The sequence below is a fragment of the Juglans microcarpa x Juglans regia genome, chromosome 7D (genome assembly GCF_004785595.1).
Source record: "Juglans microcarpa x Juglans regia isolate MS1-56 chromosome 7D, Jm3101_v1.0, whole genome shotgun sequence".
Lineage (NCBI taxonomy): Eukaryota > Viridiplantae > Streptophyta > Magnoliopsida > Fagales > Juglandaceae > Juglans > Juglans microcarpa x Juglans regia.
This window is the reverse complement of record NC_054606.1, coordinates 11,560,962-11,582,872: the sequence shown is the minus strand read 5'-3', so window position 1 is coordinate 11,582,872 and position 21,911 is coordinate 11,560,962. Positions and strand designations below refer to the sequence as shown.

Sequence of the window (21,911 nt, the reverse complement as noted above, 5' to 3'; positions counted from 1 at the left end):
TTTCATGCAGATTAAACAAATCCCAAGACTCATGTGTTGGTATGCTTGTAGTGTTAGGGGTAAAAGTACTAAGCCCAAAATAACATTGCAGGCCTAGTCCATTAGATAGCCTTTATCAAAAGTAGGAGAGAAAAGAAAGGAAAAAGGGACAAGGCAGGGCAAAGCGTCAGGGCTCAAGAAATGAAGTCAGGCACGTAGAGGGAGATGGTGATGTGACGTAAAGCTGACATTCCACGCCAACCAATGCCTCAATAAGGCGGGCTTTCCTACCCAAAGAAAAGGGAGGGATGAGCTAGGATCTGAGAGCTAATCTGATGTGTGAGAGAGCGAGAGAGAGAGAGAGGCTCCTAGGGGACTCTGGCTGGATCACTAAGAGGGTTTCTTCAACCTCACCACGAGAGACCTCAAAGATATTATCTACTCTAGGCTAAAGGGGTCATCGACCCCCATTTTACAGAGAGATGTGAGAGACTGTAAAATACACTCATTATAGTAGATTTACCCTCCAAACGACCCATGTAAGTAGGCTCTATGCCTAACCATCTAAATCCGTGCGTCATTCTTTCTTTATATTTCCTGTATTCATTTATCATTTACTGTAATAAATGTACGTACGGGCACATTATTGACACCCAAACTACGATCATGGGCTTCAAACTACACCTTGAGGCCCAAATCACCACCGTGGGCCGGGGATGATTATTTCTCCCTTTCTAGTCTGTTGAGTGATTTTTGTCTCTAACATTTGGTGCTGTTCGTGGAATCAACTTATTCTCTACACCGAGAATGGGAGAAGGATGATTTTTGGGTTTATGAAATAATCTCTGAAGAAAAATATCCTCACAGATAAGTGTTCTCAACTTTTCACCTCTTACTTTTATTTCGTTAATATTGATGCGAAAAAAAAAATAGAGAGGCGAGAACCGAGTTCTCATCATGCACAGTACCGAGTTCTCGTCATCCACTGTGCATGATGAGAACCGAGTTCATGCATGACATTGTGCACAGGCATGCACTGTACACTTACGTGTACTGTGCGCGTAAGACATGCACCTATTGTCCATGACGTGAGAACCAAGTACATGGGCGTGCATTATGCACGTAAAGCATGCACCAACTGTGCATGGCATGCACAGTGGCATGATGGGTGCACATAACCGTGCACCCAAGAGGCTTGTTGTAGCAGATGCCACCAGTCATGAGCGGCACCGTCTGTGTCTGGCCACTCCTTTGTGCAGTCGAACATAGCCGATGGAGGTTGTTTCGCCTAGATCACACCGTACAACATCTTGAGGCCAACAGAGACCATCTCACCCATCAACCATGACCCATGTTAGGGCGCTCGCGGCCACCACACAGATAGTCGGCACTTTCTGTCGCCGGTAGTGATCCTCGACCAAGGAAGGTGTGCACACTACATGCAAAGGAGATGCACGTAGCCGGAGACCCACACACCCATCGTTCATGAGTAGGACACGACCACTGGCCACCGGCCACCGCTAGATACATTAGAGTTTTCTACCGCCGGTACGGCGACCCCCGTCGATGAAAGCTCCATGTTGGAAGAAGACCGATGCACTTGACATGCACTTAGCCGTTTCACACGAAAAAGAGCCACCATTGGAAGACTTCGTCTAAGCGTTCGTGAGAAAGTGTGGCCATCAACAGCTGCCTCTGACACACCAGCATTCTTTGTCGCTAACAAGAAAGCCATGAAGATCCCGACATCTCAGTCACGCTATGAGAGTCTCAACCGTGAGCTCGTGGAGCCACCAACGGCCACCACTGATTTTCTCAATGTTCTTGCCTCGCTGTGGGCAACAGATTTCTTGCCAACATTTATGGCAGGATCTCGCCCCAATGTGGCAGGCAAGAGGTCTCTTGCTGGCCAGCCTCACAGCAGGTCGCAGGCATCTCACCACCCTTGTGGCGGGTAACGAACACACAACACCCTTGGTGGGAAGTATCTTCAAGGCCTGAATCACCACCGTGAATTAGGGATGATTCTTTCCCTTATTCCTTATTCCGGCCTATTAGGCCATTTTTATCCCTAACAGGCAAAGTTGTTAATTAGTGGCAAACGATTTCAACAGCTTGTAACGCGCGTGAACTTTTGATGGCCGGAAAAGAGCCTATTCCAACTAAGATAATAAAAGAAAAACATGAAAATACCTTAGCAAAGCAAACCTTTTGAGTTGTTTTGATGTTGTGGGTAGGAGAAAGGGAAAGGAGCATAGAGAAGAGGACCAATGACTTGGTTTGGAGTGGTTAATTTGGTAGGTTTATGGAAAGAAATGATAAATGTTTTGTTATAATTTTTGCAAGGTGTTGTTATTCTATACAGTACCATATTTTACTATTAGACTCTCATAATTTTGATATTTAAAAAAATTATGAGAAGAATTTTAAACATTTAATAAGAGTATCGAGATAAACCGATATATACTATACTCGTATCTCACTACAACATTATGTGTCTTTTGCGGCCTTTTTTTTACTGGGGATAAAATTCTGTCGCAAACACATGGAATTTAAGATGGAAACTAGATTTGTAGCGGGGGCTAAATGATTCACAGTCAAAAACTTATATTTGCGGTGACTAAATTTCGCCGCAAATATCTACCGCAGCAACAAGCATCCATATGCGGCAGTTTCTTTAGCCGTAGAGATAAGATGCTAATTCAGAGAGGCTAACTCACCTCTATAAGTTATTAAGTGTGCTGCAATATGCGGCAACCTTTGAATCATGGTAAACCAAGCTTTTTGCGGCGATAATGTATCACCGCAAAAAGTATATCTCACATTTTATATGGATGTTTCATCTGTCGTTAAATGTTTGATATATATTTCTCAAATCTCCCCAAATTTGCATGAGCCCCCGTTGGAATTAGGAATCTCATTTCTGCGAACCCCTCACCACGCCGCAACTGCCTCTAAGAATCTGATCTCTTCTCGGTGAAATATAAGCTGTTGATCGCCACCGTGAGTCTGCTGTCTGCTGGCGTACTTCGAGCTCTCTCTCTCTCTCTCTCTCTCTCTCTCCTTCGAGCTCTCTCTTACTCCAGCCTCTCTCTCTCCGTCCGTTATTAGGCTGCCCCACTGCCTCGCTGTACCAGTCCATGGCAGTGCGCCACCAACTACGGTAAGCTCTCTCCTTCTACATTTTCCATACTTTCTTCTACGGTAGCTTCCCTGACTTGGGTAATTGACATCTAAGTTTTTTACCCACACTTTTAATCTATCCAAATTTGTGCTTGTACTTTGATATTTTCCCTAATTTAATCCTACCCACATGATGAATTGTATGTTATAACTTAGGACAACATGATTGAGATAAGGACAGATTTTGGTTCCCATTGTTCTTGAGGTTGAAGGCGTTAACCAACTAATGTGGGTAATTTGATTTTTTTTTTCTGTCTTCAAGATGGACTGAAAAGAAACAAATCTAATTATCTCAATTTGCCTTAGGGTGCACGAAGAACCTATATTTATGGCCAATTTTGAACTCAGTAGTGATGGTTATATAAAGGGTGAAATAAGTGGTAGTAATATTTATCTGTTCTCAATTTACATTACTCTGTTTCCCTATTTTATCAATAAATAAACTTAAGTATTCAGCATGCTTCTCTACTTAGTGGCCTATTATAGTATTTTATACTTTTCCATGAACATTCGAGAAATTCCATCTTTGACACTTTAACGTAAATATGCTGGTATAGCAAACTGTGCAAAACATTTCCCAAATACAATTATCCATTGAGAATTGACATGTCCAGTGAATGTACCTTACTAAGTCATTACTATCTTTTGTAACAGTACTAAATCATTTCCTCACAATGGTGGGGTTGTTTGATGCCATTTCCTTATTTTTATCTTTGTTAATTATTCATTTTAATCAAAGCCCAAAATGATATAATTTTAGATGTTAAGGTTCAAATATCCGAATATCGATTGAGGCTCAAATGGACAAGACTTGGATGCATGTGCCAAACAGATTCTTGTCACATGAATATGGTGAAGGGATTAATAAACTTCTCACAATGGAAAAAATCCATGCACCTGGAAGAACTACCTTCAGGTGTCCATGTCGGAGAGGCCATAATAACCTTTTCCTGCCAATAAATGAAGTCGAAGATATCTATTCACGATAGGTATTGATCCAACTAATACCCATTGGATATTTCTTGGGGAGGGCGAAAATTGGAGTGTGAATGCATCATACAGTGATGAAGATGGGATTAATGAAAGTGAGAATTATGTCGATGATATGGATGAGATGATAGATGACATTCGGGCTAGATCATTCATGGACAATGTAGGCAGGGAACATGTTACTACTTCTGAGCCTTTAATGAATGACGGACAAGCAAAATGTTTTGAACAATTGTTAGTGGATGCTCGACATCCACTTTATCCAAGTTGCCAAAAGTTCTCAAAGCTTTCATTTATAGTCAAGCAAAAGGTTTTGTGCTACTTTCCTCTTATACCGAGGTTACAAAGATTATTTATGTAAAAAAATATAGCAAAATCCATGAAATGACATAAAGAAGAACAAGTTGATGATCACAGTACTCTAAGGCATCCTGCTGATTCTAAGATGTGGAGGCAATTTGATAAAGACCACGGTTCATTTGTATCAGATGCTCGCAATGTTCGACTAGGCCTAGCCAGTGATGGCTTCAACCCGTTCAATAATATGAGCAAACCTTATAGCATATGGCCAGTGATACTTATGCCATACAACATGCCCCATTGGTTATGCATGAAAGATCCATATTTAATGTTGTCCTTGCTCATTCCTGGCCCCAAAGCACCAGGAAAGGACATCGATGCTTATTTGCAGCCTTTAGTGAGTGAATTAAAGAGTTATGGGATGTGGGTGTAGATACGTATGATACATCAAAATCTGAACACTTTCGCTTACATGTTGCACTTCTGTGGATCATAAATGATTTTTCCACATATGCCAATCTTTCAGGGTGGAGTACAAAGGGAAAGATGGCTTGCCCATTATGCAATGAGGATACAGATTCCATGTGGTTGAAACATGTGAGAAAACATTGTTATATGGGTCATCTTCATTTCTTGCCTGCCTCACACAATTGGAGAAAGAAAAAGGCTGCATTCAATGGAAAGGAGGACCATTGGTTGCCTCCTCTAGAGCTCATGGGACATGATGTACTCCAGCAACTTTTTGCAACTTGATGGTGTAGAATTTGGCAAAGGTTCTTGAAAGAGAAAACGCAGACCAGATGAATTGAATTGGACTAAACAAAGTATATTCTTCCAATTGCCTTACTGGTCAATGTTGTCTTTACGACATAATCTTGATGTTATGCACATTGAAAAAAATATTTGCAATAACGTTTTAGGAACTATGATGGACATTGAAGGAAAAACTAAAGATACTGCTATTGCACGTAAGGACTTGATGGGGCTTGGATTAAGGAAGGAATTACATCTCAAACCGTCACCTACTGGGTACTCCATGGTCCTTGGCTCCTACTCGTTGGATTTAGATCAGAGGAGTAGTTTCTGTGAATGGCTTGCAGCTGTTAAATTTCCAAATGGTTTTGTTTCGAACATTTCTAGATTTGTTTCAGTTGGTGATAGAGAAATATCAAGAATGAAAAGTCATGATTCTCATGTGTTCATGCAAAGATTACTTCCAGTTACAATTGGTGGGTTTTTGAAACCTAATATACGACTTGCATTGACATTGTTTAGTTCCTTCTTCAAGGCTTTGTGCGCACGAACATTGACATTAGAATTATTGAAGCAACTACAATCTGACATTGCAATCATCCTCTTCAAGCTTCAGATGATTTTCCCACCTACTTTTATATAATGGTGCACCTTGTCATTCATTTACCCCGTGAAGTTTTCCTTGCGGGACTAGTTCAATATAGGTGAATGTATCCTTTTGAACAATATTTGGGAAAATTCAAGCGTTATGTCAGAAATAAGGCTCGCCCGGAAGGGTCAATTGTTGAAACCTATGTTCATGTTGAATGCTTGACTTTTTGCTCCTTGTATATCCATGATGTTGAGACCATATATAATCGGGATGATCGAAACAAGGATATAGATAAGGATATTGAATCTGATTCTTTCTCTATTTTCTCACAAAAGGTACGACCTTTGGGCTCCACTACCTCCAATCGAATTGAGCGGGCTATACTTGCAAAGTCAACTTGGTACGTACTTAATAATTGTGCAGAGATCAGTCAATACCTAGAGTAAGTACTTTTTTCTTTCATTCACTTCTCACAGTGTAAATACATTGGGTTTGGGAACATTTGGGCTTAACTACTACTTTGTGTTGTTTATTCGATATGTAGGGAGCACTATGTGAAGATGACATAAATTTTCCCCAGATAATGTAGAGCGTAGACATCAAATCGAATTTCCAACTTCGTTTCGCACACGAGTAGGTTACCTATAAAATCAAGGTGCTCACGTGAATTCAGTATTTAATTGTTGTAGAGGATTTCTAACCTGTTGCACCCGATTATGGATAGATTCAAGAACTGTAAGCAATGAATCTGGATCATGTCTCTGATGACATATATGCACTCATTCTTGGACTTGTCACGACCCCGCCCTGGGAAGGGCGGGATCGCGATGTACATCCCTGTCATTTACTTTCCATTTTCTCTTTCTTTTTCTTTTTCTAGTAGGCATCTCAAGTAGGTTAAACAAGCTTAAGAAACATGCCCTTTAAATCAACTTGTAGTCCCTTAGTATAAAAATGTTAGCTTGTCAATATTTTAGACTCTTAGGTTAGGTAGAATTTAACCAAATGAGGGAACATAAATGAGTTATTTTTACATCAAGATATGACATGACATGGACTTAGGAAATACTTGGACAACTTTACATATCTTAATACATCATGCACAATTAATCTCTTATATCTAAGCTAACTAAGCTATAATCTATTCACATAAGCAATATTTTCTAGTTTAACTAGCATATCCCATTAAAATTAAACATAGCATAAAGTATAACAAAGTTACTCATTAAGTAAACTTTAAAATCTTTAAACACTCAAGCTTATGCTTTATCCACTTCATACCTATAAAAAGCAAGATGTAAAATTATAGAACCAAGCAAAACCTCTAAACCAAACCTCTAGCATCCTAAAAATAGATTACCAATCAAACCTTAACACAAGGCACATGATACGAACATATATAATTTAAAATACTATAATCATCACCTATGATTAAACCAAGTTTAATACCAACATAGCATTTTCGAAATATAGGAAAATACATAGCAAAACAGCTATTATACCATTTGGTTTGGGCCAAAAATAGGGCATACATATATATTTTCAACATAAGAAATTAAACACATTAAAACACAAGCTAAAACAACTTAGTGTGATTCCAAAATCACACTGAAATCAAATGAGTCAAATTAGGATTTTTTTACCTTAAGTTCTTAGCTTCTTTCAAGAGGCAAGATAGAGGACCAAATAATGGTAAACTCGTGTAGATGAAGAACAGATGATGACACTGTTTTAAACCCCAAAACCGAAAAGTCATAGGTAAGAAAAATGGTGAAACTCGAAACCCACATGTAAATCATACTACGAAATAAACCAAAAGTCTATTACCTTCAAGATTTCATTCTTTCGAAGATGAAATCAAGTTTTGGTTCCAAGCTTTGAATCAAAAATCGAAAATGGTATGGAGGGAGTTCTCGCACGGCTTGATGAGGATGAAGAAGATATTTTATTTTATTATTGTTTTCCCCTTGCCATGGAGTCACAAGACTTGAAGGAGATGAGAGGAGTTTGGTTTCTTGAAGATGAGAAGAGAGGAGAAGAAGAGAGGATCAGCTTTAGCTTGGAGAAGAAGATGTAAACTTTTTCTTTCTTTTCCTAAGTGTTGCCGACGGGTAAAGGGAACTAAGGGGGAAATTGGTTTTAATTCTTACATTTTTGTGTTGCTTTCACCGTAAGTTTGGAGGAGGGGCAAGGACTTTTTGGTCTTTGTTTCCTCCTTCCATCACAAGGGATCAAATGGATGGTGGAGATCCATCCACCTCAAAGTTATTTTTCACCTGCCAATCCAATGGTAGAGAATAATTGGGCCATTTCCTAAATGAATAAAATTAAAGGGCTTAAGGGAAAATATTTCAAGGTCTTAAAAATAATACCCTTGATTTATTTTTTAAAAAAATCATATTTTAAAATAAAACATACTCATCTTAAAATAAAATAATTGAAAAATAATAATAATAATATTTATCTCAAAACATCTAACTTAAAGAATTAATAAAATGACGTAAGGACCTAAAAGTAGGACTCGGGTATTACAGGACTAGACCCTTGAGTTGCATCATATGACGCTTGCATAATGAATGACACCAAATTCCACACAGTGTGTCGTGGACACTATTGCAGAACCTAGAATAGTGGGGTTGTTGTTAAAAGGGAACACCAAGCAAAGGCTACTGATTTCTACGGTGTATTGGTTGACGTCTTGCAATTACGCTACATGGGTTGGCGACATGTATATTTGTTTAAATGTGACTGGTTCAGTGTCAGTAATAGGAAGAGAGCAATACGTGTTGGGGACCACATTACTAGTGTCAACACTTCTCACAAGTGGTATAAGGATGACTCATTCATCCTTGCCTGTCAAGCAGCCCAAGTGTTTTACCTTAAAGACCCTAGTATGGGTGGTAATTGGTTTGTCGTTCAACGGGTGACTAATCGAAACATGTATGATGTGCCAACTAAGGTACTTTTGGTCAATGATGATGAAGATGAAGAGCATAATGAGGATTTTGCTGCTTTCCAAGAAAACGAACCGGCATACGTTGAAGTAGAACCCGTGGACAATGCTGGAGGCACCACGCTTCCCTTGCATAGATCTGACGCAGAACCAATCTATCTTGGTACTGATACAAGTTTTCATGACCCAATATCCCTTCCCGATGATGAAGACTTCATTGATGATGACCCAGACAACGACAATGATAACCAGACTGGTAGCAGTGAAGATATTCTAACAGACAGTGAGACTTCATCTGATGATGGTGTGCATTGGGATAATTAGTTAAACCGTATTCTTTTTTCCTCTAAATCCATGTATTTAACATGCTTTTGCTATTTTTTAGAGACTTTTATTTCATACAGTGGTTAACAAAGCAACTTTTGCATTGTCTAGGTGAATGAGACTAGTTGTGCTGTTCAAACATGCTACTGAGGCCAACTGGTATCTCTCGTCGCTCCTCCTTTTATTCTTGTTCTAGTCTTTTCCTGATTCTGTAATCTATTATAAGAACAAAATGAGATCATGCTAACTTATGTTTGATCAGGAACATTTATTTTTTCTGATCGAAGATCGCATTTGTGGGACATAAATTCATAATAGTAAGTGTGCATAGCACGTGAATATTGTGATGCCTTATCACTATCATGTGGCCATGGCAATTTACATCCTTGTATATAACTTGCTCTCTCGCTTATATGGAAGCTACTCATATGAGCTAATGACTACATCTATAGTATTTCCTACAAGTAAGTTGTGATTACACTGACATAAATAAAGGTTGAGATAAAAGTATAGCAATCTTGCTCATGATCTTAATTGCTTTCCTTAGGCAGACCCATAGTTAAAGGAATAATAAAATTATTTCTATTAAAAATTGATCTGTAATGTGCATACATTAGTACTTTTACCATTTAGTGGCTGATCTTCATCTCATGGGGAAACTTTCCTGAGATGGAGAGCCTCTTCTTCTCAGGAAAGTTGAGTGCTCAATTTTTTTTTATTGTAAAACATACCTTAAACAATAAAAACAATGCACTTGTAAAACATACCTTACATATAGATATATAGATTAATTTATAACCATACAATGTTTTAATTCAATTTTTAATGTAATTATGTAATTAATTAGATGGCTTTCTTACAATTGTACTAGTCTTTCCTGTATTTCTAATTCTTACATCTAGCTATGCAGATAGCAAAATATATAATAGAATGTAATAAGGTTCCATTTATTGTGAAGGTTGTTTAGAATATAAATACAAAGGACTCTAGTGAGGATGCACGGTTGACATCTGGCCATATTGGAGGAATTTCGCATCAATGAATTTAGCCCCAAAGGAAGCATGAAGAAGAAACAATAAAGAAGAACCAACTAGTTGAGCTTGTGAAGGCCTATAAACACAGACCAAGTGAGATTGCTGAAGGACAAGATTTGGTTGTGTACATTGGATATATGAGCACCTTGTGTTTCGGGAGTGTTGTTATGGTACCCTGAGTTTTGTGTTGAGGACCAATGGGTTTTGTATGGGTTGAGTGCTGAATTGGATTGTATGGTTGAGTGTAAAAATTGCTCCTGACAACAATACCATTGGAGACTTTATGGAGTGTATGTTAATTATATACGTGGCGATGAATACAATTGACATGTTTATATGTTTGTATGTGTAACCCCCAAATCCTCACCAGTGTAAGTTTCTTGCAGCGGATGATTTTACCCTTTTCACTCCCAGACTTAAGCGATTTGGGCGATTTCTCTGGGTTGCTATTTTGGGAGCGCCGGCCTCCCTATGGCCGCCGCTGATGGGCCAGCAGTGCCGAAAAGCCACCCCCGAACATTCGTAGACCTCGTTTCAGTGGCCCTGCAGCCACTTCCAGAATTTGAGGTTTCGTTTAGAGCTCCAAAAATCATTGAAGGGGAGCTCTGTTTTTTGTTTTCAAAGGATGAAATCAAAAGTCTGCAGAACCATTTCGATTCTCCAATGTTCTTAAGTTCCTCAAGTGCCGACCATCACTGGACGCGATTCATGCTTTCATCCACTCTCGTTGGGGCTTGGCTGGTATCCCGATAGTTTCGACGATGAGTAGACCATGCAATGTGTTCATTCAGTTTCAATCGAAGGATGATTTAAACAAGGCCATGGCTGGGGAAGCAACTGAGGTGGATGGAGTGCACTATAGAGTTTTCCATTGGTCACCTGAGTTCAAGGAGGATGAGGAACCATCTCTGGTTCCGGTTTGGGTTTCTCTTCTAGGTCTCACTCCTCACTTTTATCATTCCTCTTTTCTGAAAATTTTCACTGCCCCATTTGGAAAATACATTTGCTGTGTCAATACAACGCGATGCGCAACCAGAACAGATGGTGCGCATGTGTGCGTGGAGATGGATGCAGTGAAGACCCATCCGAGTTTCTTCTAGATTGGCTCTCCCGGGGCTCACGCGAGCTGGTATCAGGAAGTGGTTTTTGAAACTCTCCCTGCTTTCTGCACTAAGTGTAAGAAACAGGGGCATAATGAGAAGAACTGTAAATTAGGATGGAGAATACCATCTTGAATCAGAATACTGGTGGAAGGAAATGGGTGAGGAAGGCTCCTCAGGACAAACCAGAAGAAACGGGTGCGGAAGGCCCTCACGAACTGAAATGGATGTGGTTAATGTGGGAAGGGACGCAGATTTAGATAGAGACTTGGCTGGTCCCAGTTACTCTAAATTGCAGGACTCTAATGAAGGTGGCAATGCTAAGGAAGTACCTGTGATGGGTAGCCAAGACATGATGGAAGTGGGTCAAGCTCCCGTGTGTGTGAGTGATTTACAGGATGTTGAGTTGTACACAAAATTATCTGTTGTGAATGGTTTGGTGGCTGAAAATGTGGATATCACTATGGACGTTCCTAGTAATTCGGATGTGCAGATTTGTGGTGGAGGTAGTGAGGAATCGGAACCACGGGAATGATGATGCACGAGGTGTTAGTTGAGACGGTGGCAGAGGAGGGGGCGTTGCATGGCCATATAGATGAGATGGGGTTGTTGACTGTTGTGATCCCAGTAGATGAGTTACCACTGGATGGAGTGGTTGAAGATTATGTCTCGGAGCCAGATGAAGAAAGAGCAGAACATCTGGAAAAAAAAAAAAAAAGATTACCCTTCGAATGGAATGGTTGAGGATTACGTTTCAGAACCTGAGGAAGACAGGATAGAGCACCTATGTAAAATTAAGGAGTATCCGTCTGATGGGGATGATACAGCGGGAAAAAATGCAAGTAAGGGTGGATGAACTCTTAGAAGCTCATCTCGGGTTCCTAGCAAGCCCGCTTGGATGAATCTATGATCTGTACGCCTCTTTTTTGGAATATCCGTGGTATTCGAACATCGCGGAGACGTCTATGTAAGTTGGTAAGGAAGTTTAATGTTAATTTTATTATGTTAGCTGAGCCTTTTATTGATGAAAGTCAGTTGGAGGTTTTAAAAAATTGGTTGAAGTTTGATTATGGGTTTTCTAACCAAAGTGTTGGTGGAAAATTATGGCTGCTATGGAAAGATGAGTTAGAGGTTTTGGTTAGTCAATTCAGTGCTCAACATGTGTCTGTCTTGCTAAAGGATGCCGTTCACTCTGTTATGGTTTCTGTGGTTTAAGCAAAATGTAACCATATGGAGAGGCATGATCTCTGGAGGTTGTTACAGTTGGAGGCCGTGTAAGATATCCCCTGGTGTTGTCTTGGTGATTTTAATAGTATACGTGGGGATGAGGAACGTAGGGGTGGTGGACCCCGGTCGAGAATGGCAACGGATGATTTTAATGATTTCATTGAGTCATGTGGGTTAACGGAAATGAAGTCAATGGGGGCCAAGTTTTCTTGGTGTAATGGGCAGCGAGGTTTGGCTAGAAGTTGGTCGAAACTGGACAGATGTCTCCTAAATCCTCTGGCTGTGGAATTATTACTGGATGCTTTGTATAACTGTCTGCCTCATTCGACGTCGGATCATGCTCCTATGCTCCTTGTTTTAAAGTCTCAGGTATGTAGATATGGTCCATCGTCTTTTAAGTTCCAACAAATGTGGGTGTCTCATGCGAACTTTAGAGAGGTTGTGCAAGGCGCTTGGCAGGCTCTAGCTGCTAATGTGGGGCTGTCTCGTCTTGCTACAAAATTAAAAAGTTTGAAAATGGTTTTGAAAGATTGGAATCGTAGAGTGTTTGGGCATACAGAAAAAAATATCTGTGAGTTGGAGAAATAGATAGAAAGAATTGATGGTCAATTGCAGGCCAGCTTTTCTGAAGAGCTTGAGTCAGAATTACTAATTGCCAAGGAAGAGCTTGCAGTGTGGCTTCTCAGAGAGGAGACTCGGTTATCTCAACAGGCCAAAATTAGGTGGATGGAGAAAGGAAAGGCCTCTGCCCAATTTTTTAAAACTTTTGCTTCTGTTAATAAGCCGATGGTGAAGGAAATGCGTCTTCGTGATGGTTCTTGTTTATCAACCCCGAAGGCTATTCATGTTGGGGCTGTGGAATTCCTGAGTGATTTTTTGAAGGCAAGACCAAGGAGGGCTACCCCGGATTTATCTTTGTTTGTGCAGAATGTCGTTACAGAAGAGGAAAACAATACTCTTCTTCAACTCCCTTCAATCCAAGAGGTTAAAGAGGCTATGTTTTCTATTCTAGCGGATAGTAGTCCAGGCCTAGATGGGTTTTGGTCTGGATTCTATTGTTCGTGTTGGGATATTGTGGAGGCTGATGTGGTGGTCGCAGTTCGAAAGTTCTTAAGTGGTGCCACTCTACCCAGATTTTACTCGGCATCTTACATTGTGCTCCTTCCAAAGGTGCCAAACCTTACTGGGTTTGACAAATTTAGACCCATCAGCCTGTGTTCTGTGGTCTACAAGGTATGCTCCAAAATCCTAGTTCGTAGACTAACACCTATTTTAAATAAGATTATTTCTCCGGAGCAGGGGGCCTTCTTACCTGGATGAAGGATTTTTGAGAATATTACGTTGGCTCAAGAGATGATTCATTTATTGAATAAAAGGACCCGTGGTGGTAATGTCGTAATTAAAGTGGATATGGCTAAGGCGTATGACAGTGTTGACTGAGATTTCTTATTACAGGTCATGTCCTCTTTTGGTTTTGGCCCTCGGTTTTGCGAGTTGATCAAACAATGTATTTCTACTTCATGGTTCTTTGTGGTTATGAATGGCACAATGAAAGGATTCTTTCCCAGTGGGCGTGGTTTGAGGCAAGGGGATCATTTATCTCCTTATTTGTTTATCATGGTGGAAGAATTTTTATCCAGATTGTTAAAGCATAATTTTGGCAATGGGAGGATTAACCCATTTTCCCATCCTTAGGGTGCCCCTCTTATATCATATTTATTGTATGCTGATGACATTATTGTGTTTGCTAATGGTGGGAAGTCCTCGCTTCGTGCTATCTGGGATGCCTTTGCTCAGTATGAAGATTGGTCGGGTCAGGTGGTGAGTAAAGAGAAGTCTTCTATTTTCTTTCCTAAACTGTTTACGAGTGCTCAAAAAAGGAGTGCCTTGAGAATTTCATCCTTCTCAGAGGGCTCCTTTCCTGTGAAATATTTAGGCGCGCCACTGGTTTCAGGAAGGATGAAAGTAATACATTTTGATGGGCTAATACACCGGATCCGGAGCCAACTTAAAGGTTGGCAAACGAAGTTCCTATCGTCTGGTGCTCACCTCCTGCTGTTGAGGCATATTGTGGCAAGTGTACCGATACACCTCCTTTCTGTACTGTATGCGCCTAAGGCTGTGGTGGCAAGTCTTAATCGGCTCATGAGTAATTTTTTTCTAGGGCTCCTATAATGGTAAACCAAAAAAGAAATGGGTTTCCTGGGCTAGAGTGTGTACCCCGATTCTTGAAGGGGTATGGGTCTTTGGAATTTTGAAGATGTGGAGGTGTCGCTCTTCATGAAGTTTGCTTGGAAGCTTTTAACTCAAAATTCCATTTGGGTTAATTTCTTTAAGGCAAAATATGTCAAAGAGAGACATATCTCTTTGATTGAGGCTAGTAAGGGCTCTTTATTATGGAAGCGAATAATAGCGGTGTTACCTAAGGTTTTGAGTAACGCCAAGTGGAAGGTAAGGGATGGTCATGTCTCTATTTGGAGGGATAACTGGTTGTCATCAGGTGCTATTATAGACTCTTGTGAGATCTTAGAGCTTCCTCTTCTCACAATAAAGGAGTGTCGTATTCATAATGGGTGGGATGTGGACCTTCTCAAAAGACTGGTGGGGGAGTCCAAACTTGAGGAAATCTTGACATCTTTAGGTGAGCAGAAAGATGGAGCAGATATTCTGATTTGGAAGCCGAGTTTGGATGGAAATTTTTGCTCGAAGTTGGCCTGGGAATGTATTCGTTTTAGGGCCCCAAAATCAAAATGGGCTCGTTGGATTTGGCATTCTGCGCTACCAAAGAAGTATTCAGTTATAATGTGGAAGGCTTTGAATTTTTGCCTAAGTGTGGATGCGCGTATTGAAAAGCTTCGCATTCCAGTGGTTTCTAAATGTGAATGTTGTGTACGGGGTTGTCTGGAAGATCAGGATCATGTCCTGGCCACAGGTACCTTAGCAACGGAAATTTGGCACAGGGCGTTGTTGAGTTTGGGGATGCCTTTTGATCCATCCAGGCCTTGAAAGAATATTATGGAGCTTTGGTTTCGACGGGCCTCACATTCATCCCAAAAAGGTACGTTGCTTGGTTTGATTTCCATTATTTTAACGTGGTCTCTTTGGGTGTGGCGGTGTAAGGGTCGTATGGAAGGGAAACATGGTTCTGTGCAGTCATTGTGGAGTGCGATCAAAGCGGCAATTGCATGGGTAGGATTACGCCTGAGGGCAAGTAAAAAATTGGATAAGGGTGACAATAGCATATTGGAGGCCTTCTCAATTCCGATTAAAGCTCCTTTACGCAAGCCAGTTTGTTTGGTAAAGTGGTGTAAGCCAAATAGGGGTGGTTTAAGTTAAATGTTGATGGGAGCTCGTTAGGCAATCCAGGATGCATGGGGCCGGGGGGCCTTATTCGGGACGATCGGGGCTATTTGAGGTTGGCTTTTGCTAAGGAGTTGGCTCATGGTTCTAATAACGAAGCGGAACTATTAGCTCTTTATTATGGGCTGAAACACTGCAAGGAAGTGGGTTTGCAAAGAATTGAGATTGAACTTGACTCTTTACTTGTTGTTAACTGGTTGACAAAAGGGAGATGTGGCATATGGTACCTTGAAGACTATTGTGATGGAATCCAAGAGGTCTTGTTGGGTTTGCAAGTCAAGATCAACCATGTTTATAGAGAAGGAAATTCAGGAGCTGATTTTCTTGCTCGTATGGCCTCGAATCATCAGCTTGGTACGTGGATACATTTTGATGATGTTCCGTGAAAGCTCAAAGGTATTTTACAGGTGGATAGATTAGGTCTCTCTGCTTTGAGGTCTTAGGTCCTCAGAATCTGTGTGGCTTAGGCTTGTTAGAATCTGATTTGGTTTTGGCTTATTTTGACACTTGGTTTTGGGTTAGTTTTTACGTGCTATCCAGTAAGTCCCCAAGTGTAATGATGTTATCATGGTGTTCCTCCGTCATAAGTGAGGGCTTATTAATAAACTTGGGACGGGGCTGCTATGTGTGTGGCTACCGACTCTTTTTTAAAAAAAAAATGTTTGTATGTGTGTGTGTGTGTATATATATATATATACATTCTTATATATATAAGTATATATATATATATATATATATATATATATATATATATATATATATGAATGTATATAGATTGATTATACGTACTCAATGTTGATGAGAGCTAAATATTGCCCAGTACATACCAAGAAATACAGGAAGCCATACAATTGGAGGATTTATGAACTTCAATTGGATTGGTTTGCTAACTTTCGTGCCTCCATGTAACTAAATTTATGAACTTCTTATCCAAATTTTATTTCTAGGTTCATTTGTTGGATTTAAGATTATTAATAATTTACTAATGCATTTTTTCTGAGGCAAGATTGGATAATCTAATATTTGGAAATTAGATACAATTTATGCTATCATTGATCAAGTACATACAAAAATCTGAAAGAACTAATTAAGTTGAAATAAAAAATCTGCATGCTCTGCCAAGTGTTCTTAAGCCAATATATTAAGGAATTACATATGGAGTGGTGTTAATTATATGCCTTATACACGTGGTAGCAGAAAGTGGTTCCCCACAACAGCCCAAGTGTTCCTCACGCAAGGATAGAATTACATAAGATTAAATACAAATAGAAATACTGGTCATCATGGCTAGCTAGCTAGAGGCTTCAATTGTCGAATCATGTTCAGTATAGATACAGCAAGTCCTTCTGCAACAGTAGATCAGCCCATGCTTTGAGTTCCAGACGGCATGTACTTGCGCAGGAGAGGGAAAGAAATGAAGCGGGAGAATTGGTTTATAATACCAATGCATTGTTTTATCCAGTACTACTCATCTCTAGTAGTACTGCTTTAACGCAATACCCGAACAAGTATTAATCCAGTTCTGGAAATCTCCATTTCTGCAAGACCCAGGAATTTCTGCTTCAACTATAGCATCTGCTTCAGCCTTTGCTTCAATCCTTGGTAAGACTTCAGAAACCCACATTCATCATTTTCCACAATTATACATGTACGTAGCTTCAGCTATTTGTGTACACAATGAACTACAACGGCAGATTTGTATAATCTGCCATTGTAGTTCATTGTCCTTTACTTCTAATCTGTTGTACAAATATGCCATTGTAGTTGGTATAGCTGCAAATATGCCATGAACTAGAAATTTACTAAATGTTATAAAGGGAAAATCTTTTCTGTTCATTGGAGGATTTCTTCTCTTATCTGATGATGACAAGTAGTAGTTCATTGCAGGATTTCTTCTCTTATAAAACAGCTATAACTTGCTGTTTTATTTGGACCTCTGCAAGTTGGATGGTCCTCTCGTGCAGAAGAAACATGTATACATTAGCAAAAAATTACAAGTAGTAGTTCCTAGTTGTACCTTTAAGTTGTTGTTTTAAGGAAACTACAACTTGGATAGTCCTCTCGTGCAGAAGAAACATGTATCAGTCAAATAGAGGAAGAGGCCGAGGACGAGTGTTGCTTGCTACACTTCGATAGCCGCAGGCAGGACCAGCAGCTTGGACTTTGAGAGATGAAGTGCCTGAGGTTCACCTGATGACTCCACTCAACCTCCAGATGACCCATTTTCAGCTCATGATCATCAGTTGCCTCCTATTACTCTTGCAGAGGTGAATACAATAGCCGAGGGTAAGTTGGTAATGTACTTTTATACTTGTTAACCTTTTCATTAACAACTTACAGTCAGGTTTTGTATATTTATGGTAAGATATATGCCAAAGTTAATAAAATGTACATGTATGACTGCTTGAGCTACTGTGATATTGTAGAAAATAGTGGTAGTAAACGTGTTAGGGGAGTAGCGAAGGGGACGGAGTTTGAGAGGTTGCGCAAGTATGGGAAGATACCGTTGGAGATCAAAGATGGGAAGACAGGCCCATCATGCAACAATAGAACAGTCTACACAACATGAGTTTCGTGGGTTGTGCAGCACTATGCAGAAATGAAGCATGTTAGCTGGAGTGTCGTTGACGGAAACGAGAAAGAGGAACTTATTGAGCGTGTTCAAGTATAGGAATATATAACTACAATTTTATTGAGCATGCTAGATGATACAATTTTACTGCATGTTAGTGTAATATAACTTGAATGGTTGGTATATTACACTAACATGCAGTACGTGCTACACGTTAGAGTAATAGAAACATGGTCAATTATATTTGGTTATGTTATAAATTAGCATGTTGTACAGAGGTAGAGGACTGAATATATTGAGTAGAGTTAGAGGAGACTAAATCAGCATGCTATGTTTATGAATGTCAATAAGTTAGAGAAAAAGTTCATTGATGGTGTACGTGTGAATCATAGCAAAGGTAGAGTTTTGGATATTTAGTAATGTGAACTTCAGGAAAATCTGCATGTTATATGTTGGTTTGTAATTTTTTTTGTTCATAAGTTAGATTGTGAATTTTTAACACAATCTATAAATATACTGTGGTCTGTAAAAGGTGCATGCAGCAATATTAACACATATGTTCCTATTTTATGAAAATGTAAAGTGGCTCAAAATCAGTGTTATCCATATTCGTTATAACTGCATGGTATATGAGTTAATAAGATAGCAATGATGGTACATGGGTGTTTAACAAGCTTGACATTTATAGGCTAACTTTGTCTTGGATTGGATAAAAAAAAATCATCGTCGGACAGTTACAAGTTAGCTATCTCGTGCTTATAATGCATTTCATTACAAGCTACACCGCAAATACTTGACTTATGCAACACATGAGAAAACACTCGCTAATGGAGGCATGTTGGTAGAGTGGCCAGTTTGGGAATGGCTATGCCATCAGTGGGCGAGGGATGAATTTAAGGTAAGCATGTAAAGGCCTTGCTCGGATAACTGATGTTAAAAGTTATAACATTTTACGGGTATTTAAACAAGGAAACTATTGTCTTAGATAGGCAGCTAATGAGTATTACAACATGCTGTAAAGAGTGCTAATGAGATATCTTTATAATTTCATTGAATGTTAAAATGCACGATGAGGCAACTGTTAAAGATGGTCTGCACTAGTTTAGACAACATATTGTTTTAGAGTTGCAAGGAATGTTGTCCGAAATTTTTGTGCCTACATTTTGTGGTTTATTATTGCTTTAATGTATATATCATGGTTTTAAGTGGTGACTGTTTTATTGTAGAAAATGTCTGACCAAAATAAAGAAAATAGGCGTAAACAAAAGGTCAACCACACAAGCGGAAGGACGTTGTTTGTTGTACTAATGGAAAGAAGGGTATTGCCATTGTTTAACAATCAGTTAATGTCATTAACAGAGATAATTTATAGATATCATTTGAAATGCAATGGAACATGATAATGTGACATGTTTGCCAATGATTATGTAGAAGGACAAGAATCTGATAGATTTCTACAAAGATGTGCATTAGTCGAATAAAAAGGGGAGATTTATTACACGAAGTACAGAAGAGAACTATGTGAGCTTCCCTTGTTTTGATATAAATACTATAAGGCACTACTATTATTGTGAACTATTTATAATATGTCAAAATAATATTATCCACATGGTAAGGGACATTTATTCATGCATCAAACAACAAGTGATGAAGCCCAAAAACCCTGACCACTTTTTTCACATTTTGTTAAGTAAAATGTAGGAGTGAATAGCCCAAAAAAACCTGGTAACTAAAGAACCATCAGTTACATTTTTTTAGGTCAGACCAGAAAATCTTAATTGACTTGTCAAAGCTTCTAAGAACCATTGGTGATATTTATATACATAGTTCCTGCATTGTAATTTAATATATCCTGAATAAGTGTAGTAGATGTAGATAAATAATATTGCATGAAAATGTTGATTTATAAGTTGTATAATGGTAATGGGGTGGTTTTGTCATTCCATAGAATGAGATGGTTCAAAAGATGAATGCCAAAGAGCCAGAGGATCGGACAGATGAAGCAGTAGCAACAATTTTTAGGGAGGTTTTGGGACATAGGTCAGGGTATTCCAGAGGCATGGGACACTCTGTTATGCCTGAATCTCCTAAACTGCCTGGAGTACCGAATGAGGAGTTTGAACATCTTGCCGAGGAAAATGCAGAAAATAGGAAAAATGCAGAGTATTACCAAAATCGGCTTAAAGAGATTGAATGTGGTTTCATGGCTATGAGGGACCATATGCGGGAGTATGAGGAATGTGTAAACATACGAATGTCTGAAGTGGAGACAGGATTAGAGTCTCAGAGAGAGACTCGAACCATTCCTTAGCCAGCAACATGCCAGTAGCAACTACTTGACTGAATTTATAGATCCAGCTTTTGCTACACTTTTGATGAACCTGTGATGGGGATATCTATTTACTACTAGTACTTTTGGTCAGTCCTATATGGGAAAGCTACTCTTGATGGAGAGGGTGAAGGAGATCATGCAGGTAAGATGGTTTATTGCATTCGAATAAATTTCAGCCATATTAACTCAGTATCTATGGTAGGGAGATGTTCAAAGACTTGGAAAACTCATAACAAGGGACTGCATACTTTGTTTAAATTGCCCCCTTTGTTTGCAATTTGATAGTTGGTAAACCAACTGCACATTAGTTGGTATAGAAAACATAAAGTATACGATTTAGTACAATTGAAATCAATCTTGTCTCAGGAACTCAATTTTGTAACAGTTATGGTCGTTTTATATACCCTGTAGTACACAGTTTTGGGTTGGCCTATTTTTTGTGATTATTCCATGATTCATATCTTGACATCTAGATATTTTGGGATGTAGGGTGGTACGAAATCAGCAGACATGCAGAGAATTTCAGTTGCACTTAGGGGAATGTTGGTTTTTTTTTCCTTAAATGCTTTAACTTGCAAACAAGTGTTAGATCAAACTAGAATCAGCATAATAGTGATGAAGACCGTTAAGATACCTAATTACATAATATCAACAGTTAAATTTCTCATAGAGTTACAGATTTACATCATTCTAAATCTATAATTTGGTTGACATCTAAATGATTTATATTGAATATGATAAAATAGTGAATATGATAAAATAACATGTGTTCACTTAGTATTCTGAACAATTTAATTTGAAATATGTCATGGGCATTAATTTGCTGGGAAGAAGAAAACTACATGAATATCCAAATAGCTTGGAAAAAATGGAAATCTTTAGACGTTTTAAAAAAGAAGGGAAAGGGAAAAAAACAGAGATTAATGAGAGGAAGGCAAAATATGATAGTACTGTCATAAATAATTATACAAGAAACCGTAACCCTCAAAGATCATCAGTGAATTAGTCCAAGGCCATAATTGACATCTAAGTTATTTCCATTCATATCTATACTGTTTATGCACAGAATATGTAGGGACAAACTTGCTTTTAGCCAAGATGGGAGTGTCTCTCATACCTCTCTCTCTCTCTCTATATATATATATATCACAATATATATATATATATCTATATATAGAGAGAGAGGCGGCTTGTGAAATGCCAGCTTTGATT

At 39.1% G+C, this 21,911-nt stretch overlaps 2 protein-coding genes across 2 annotated transcripts; both read left to right on the top strand.

Moving 5' to 3' along the window:
• Positions 1 to 12,567: 12,567 nt before the first annotated feature.
• Positions 12,568 to 15,441, top strand: LOC121238132. The gene is made up of 4 exons (XM_041134976.1): positions 12,568 to 12,804; positions 13,051 to 13,668; positions 14,131 to 14,584; positions 14,696 to 15,441. The coding sequence occupies exons 1-4, from the start codon at positions 12,568 to 12,570 to the stop codon at positions 15,439 to 15,441; spliced, it is 2,055 nt and encodes a 684-aa protein (XP_040990910.1).
• A 3,061-nt stretch (positions 15,442 to 18,502) lies between these two features.
• LOC121239789 lies at positions 18,503 to 21,601 on the top strand. Its single transcript, XM_041137113.1, has 3 exons — positions 18,503 to 19,265; positions 19,594 to 19,686; positions 20,316 to 21,601. The coding sequence occupies exons 1-3, from the start codon at positions 19,203 to 19,205 to the stop codon at positions 20,676 to 20,678; spliced, it is 519 nt and encodes a 172-aa protein (XP_040993047.1). The 5' UTR covers positions 18,503 to 19,202; the 3' UTR covers positions 20,679 to 21,601.
• The last annotated feature ends 310 nt before the right edge of the window (positions 21,602 to 21,911 follow it).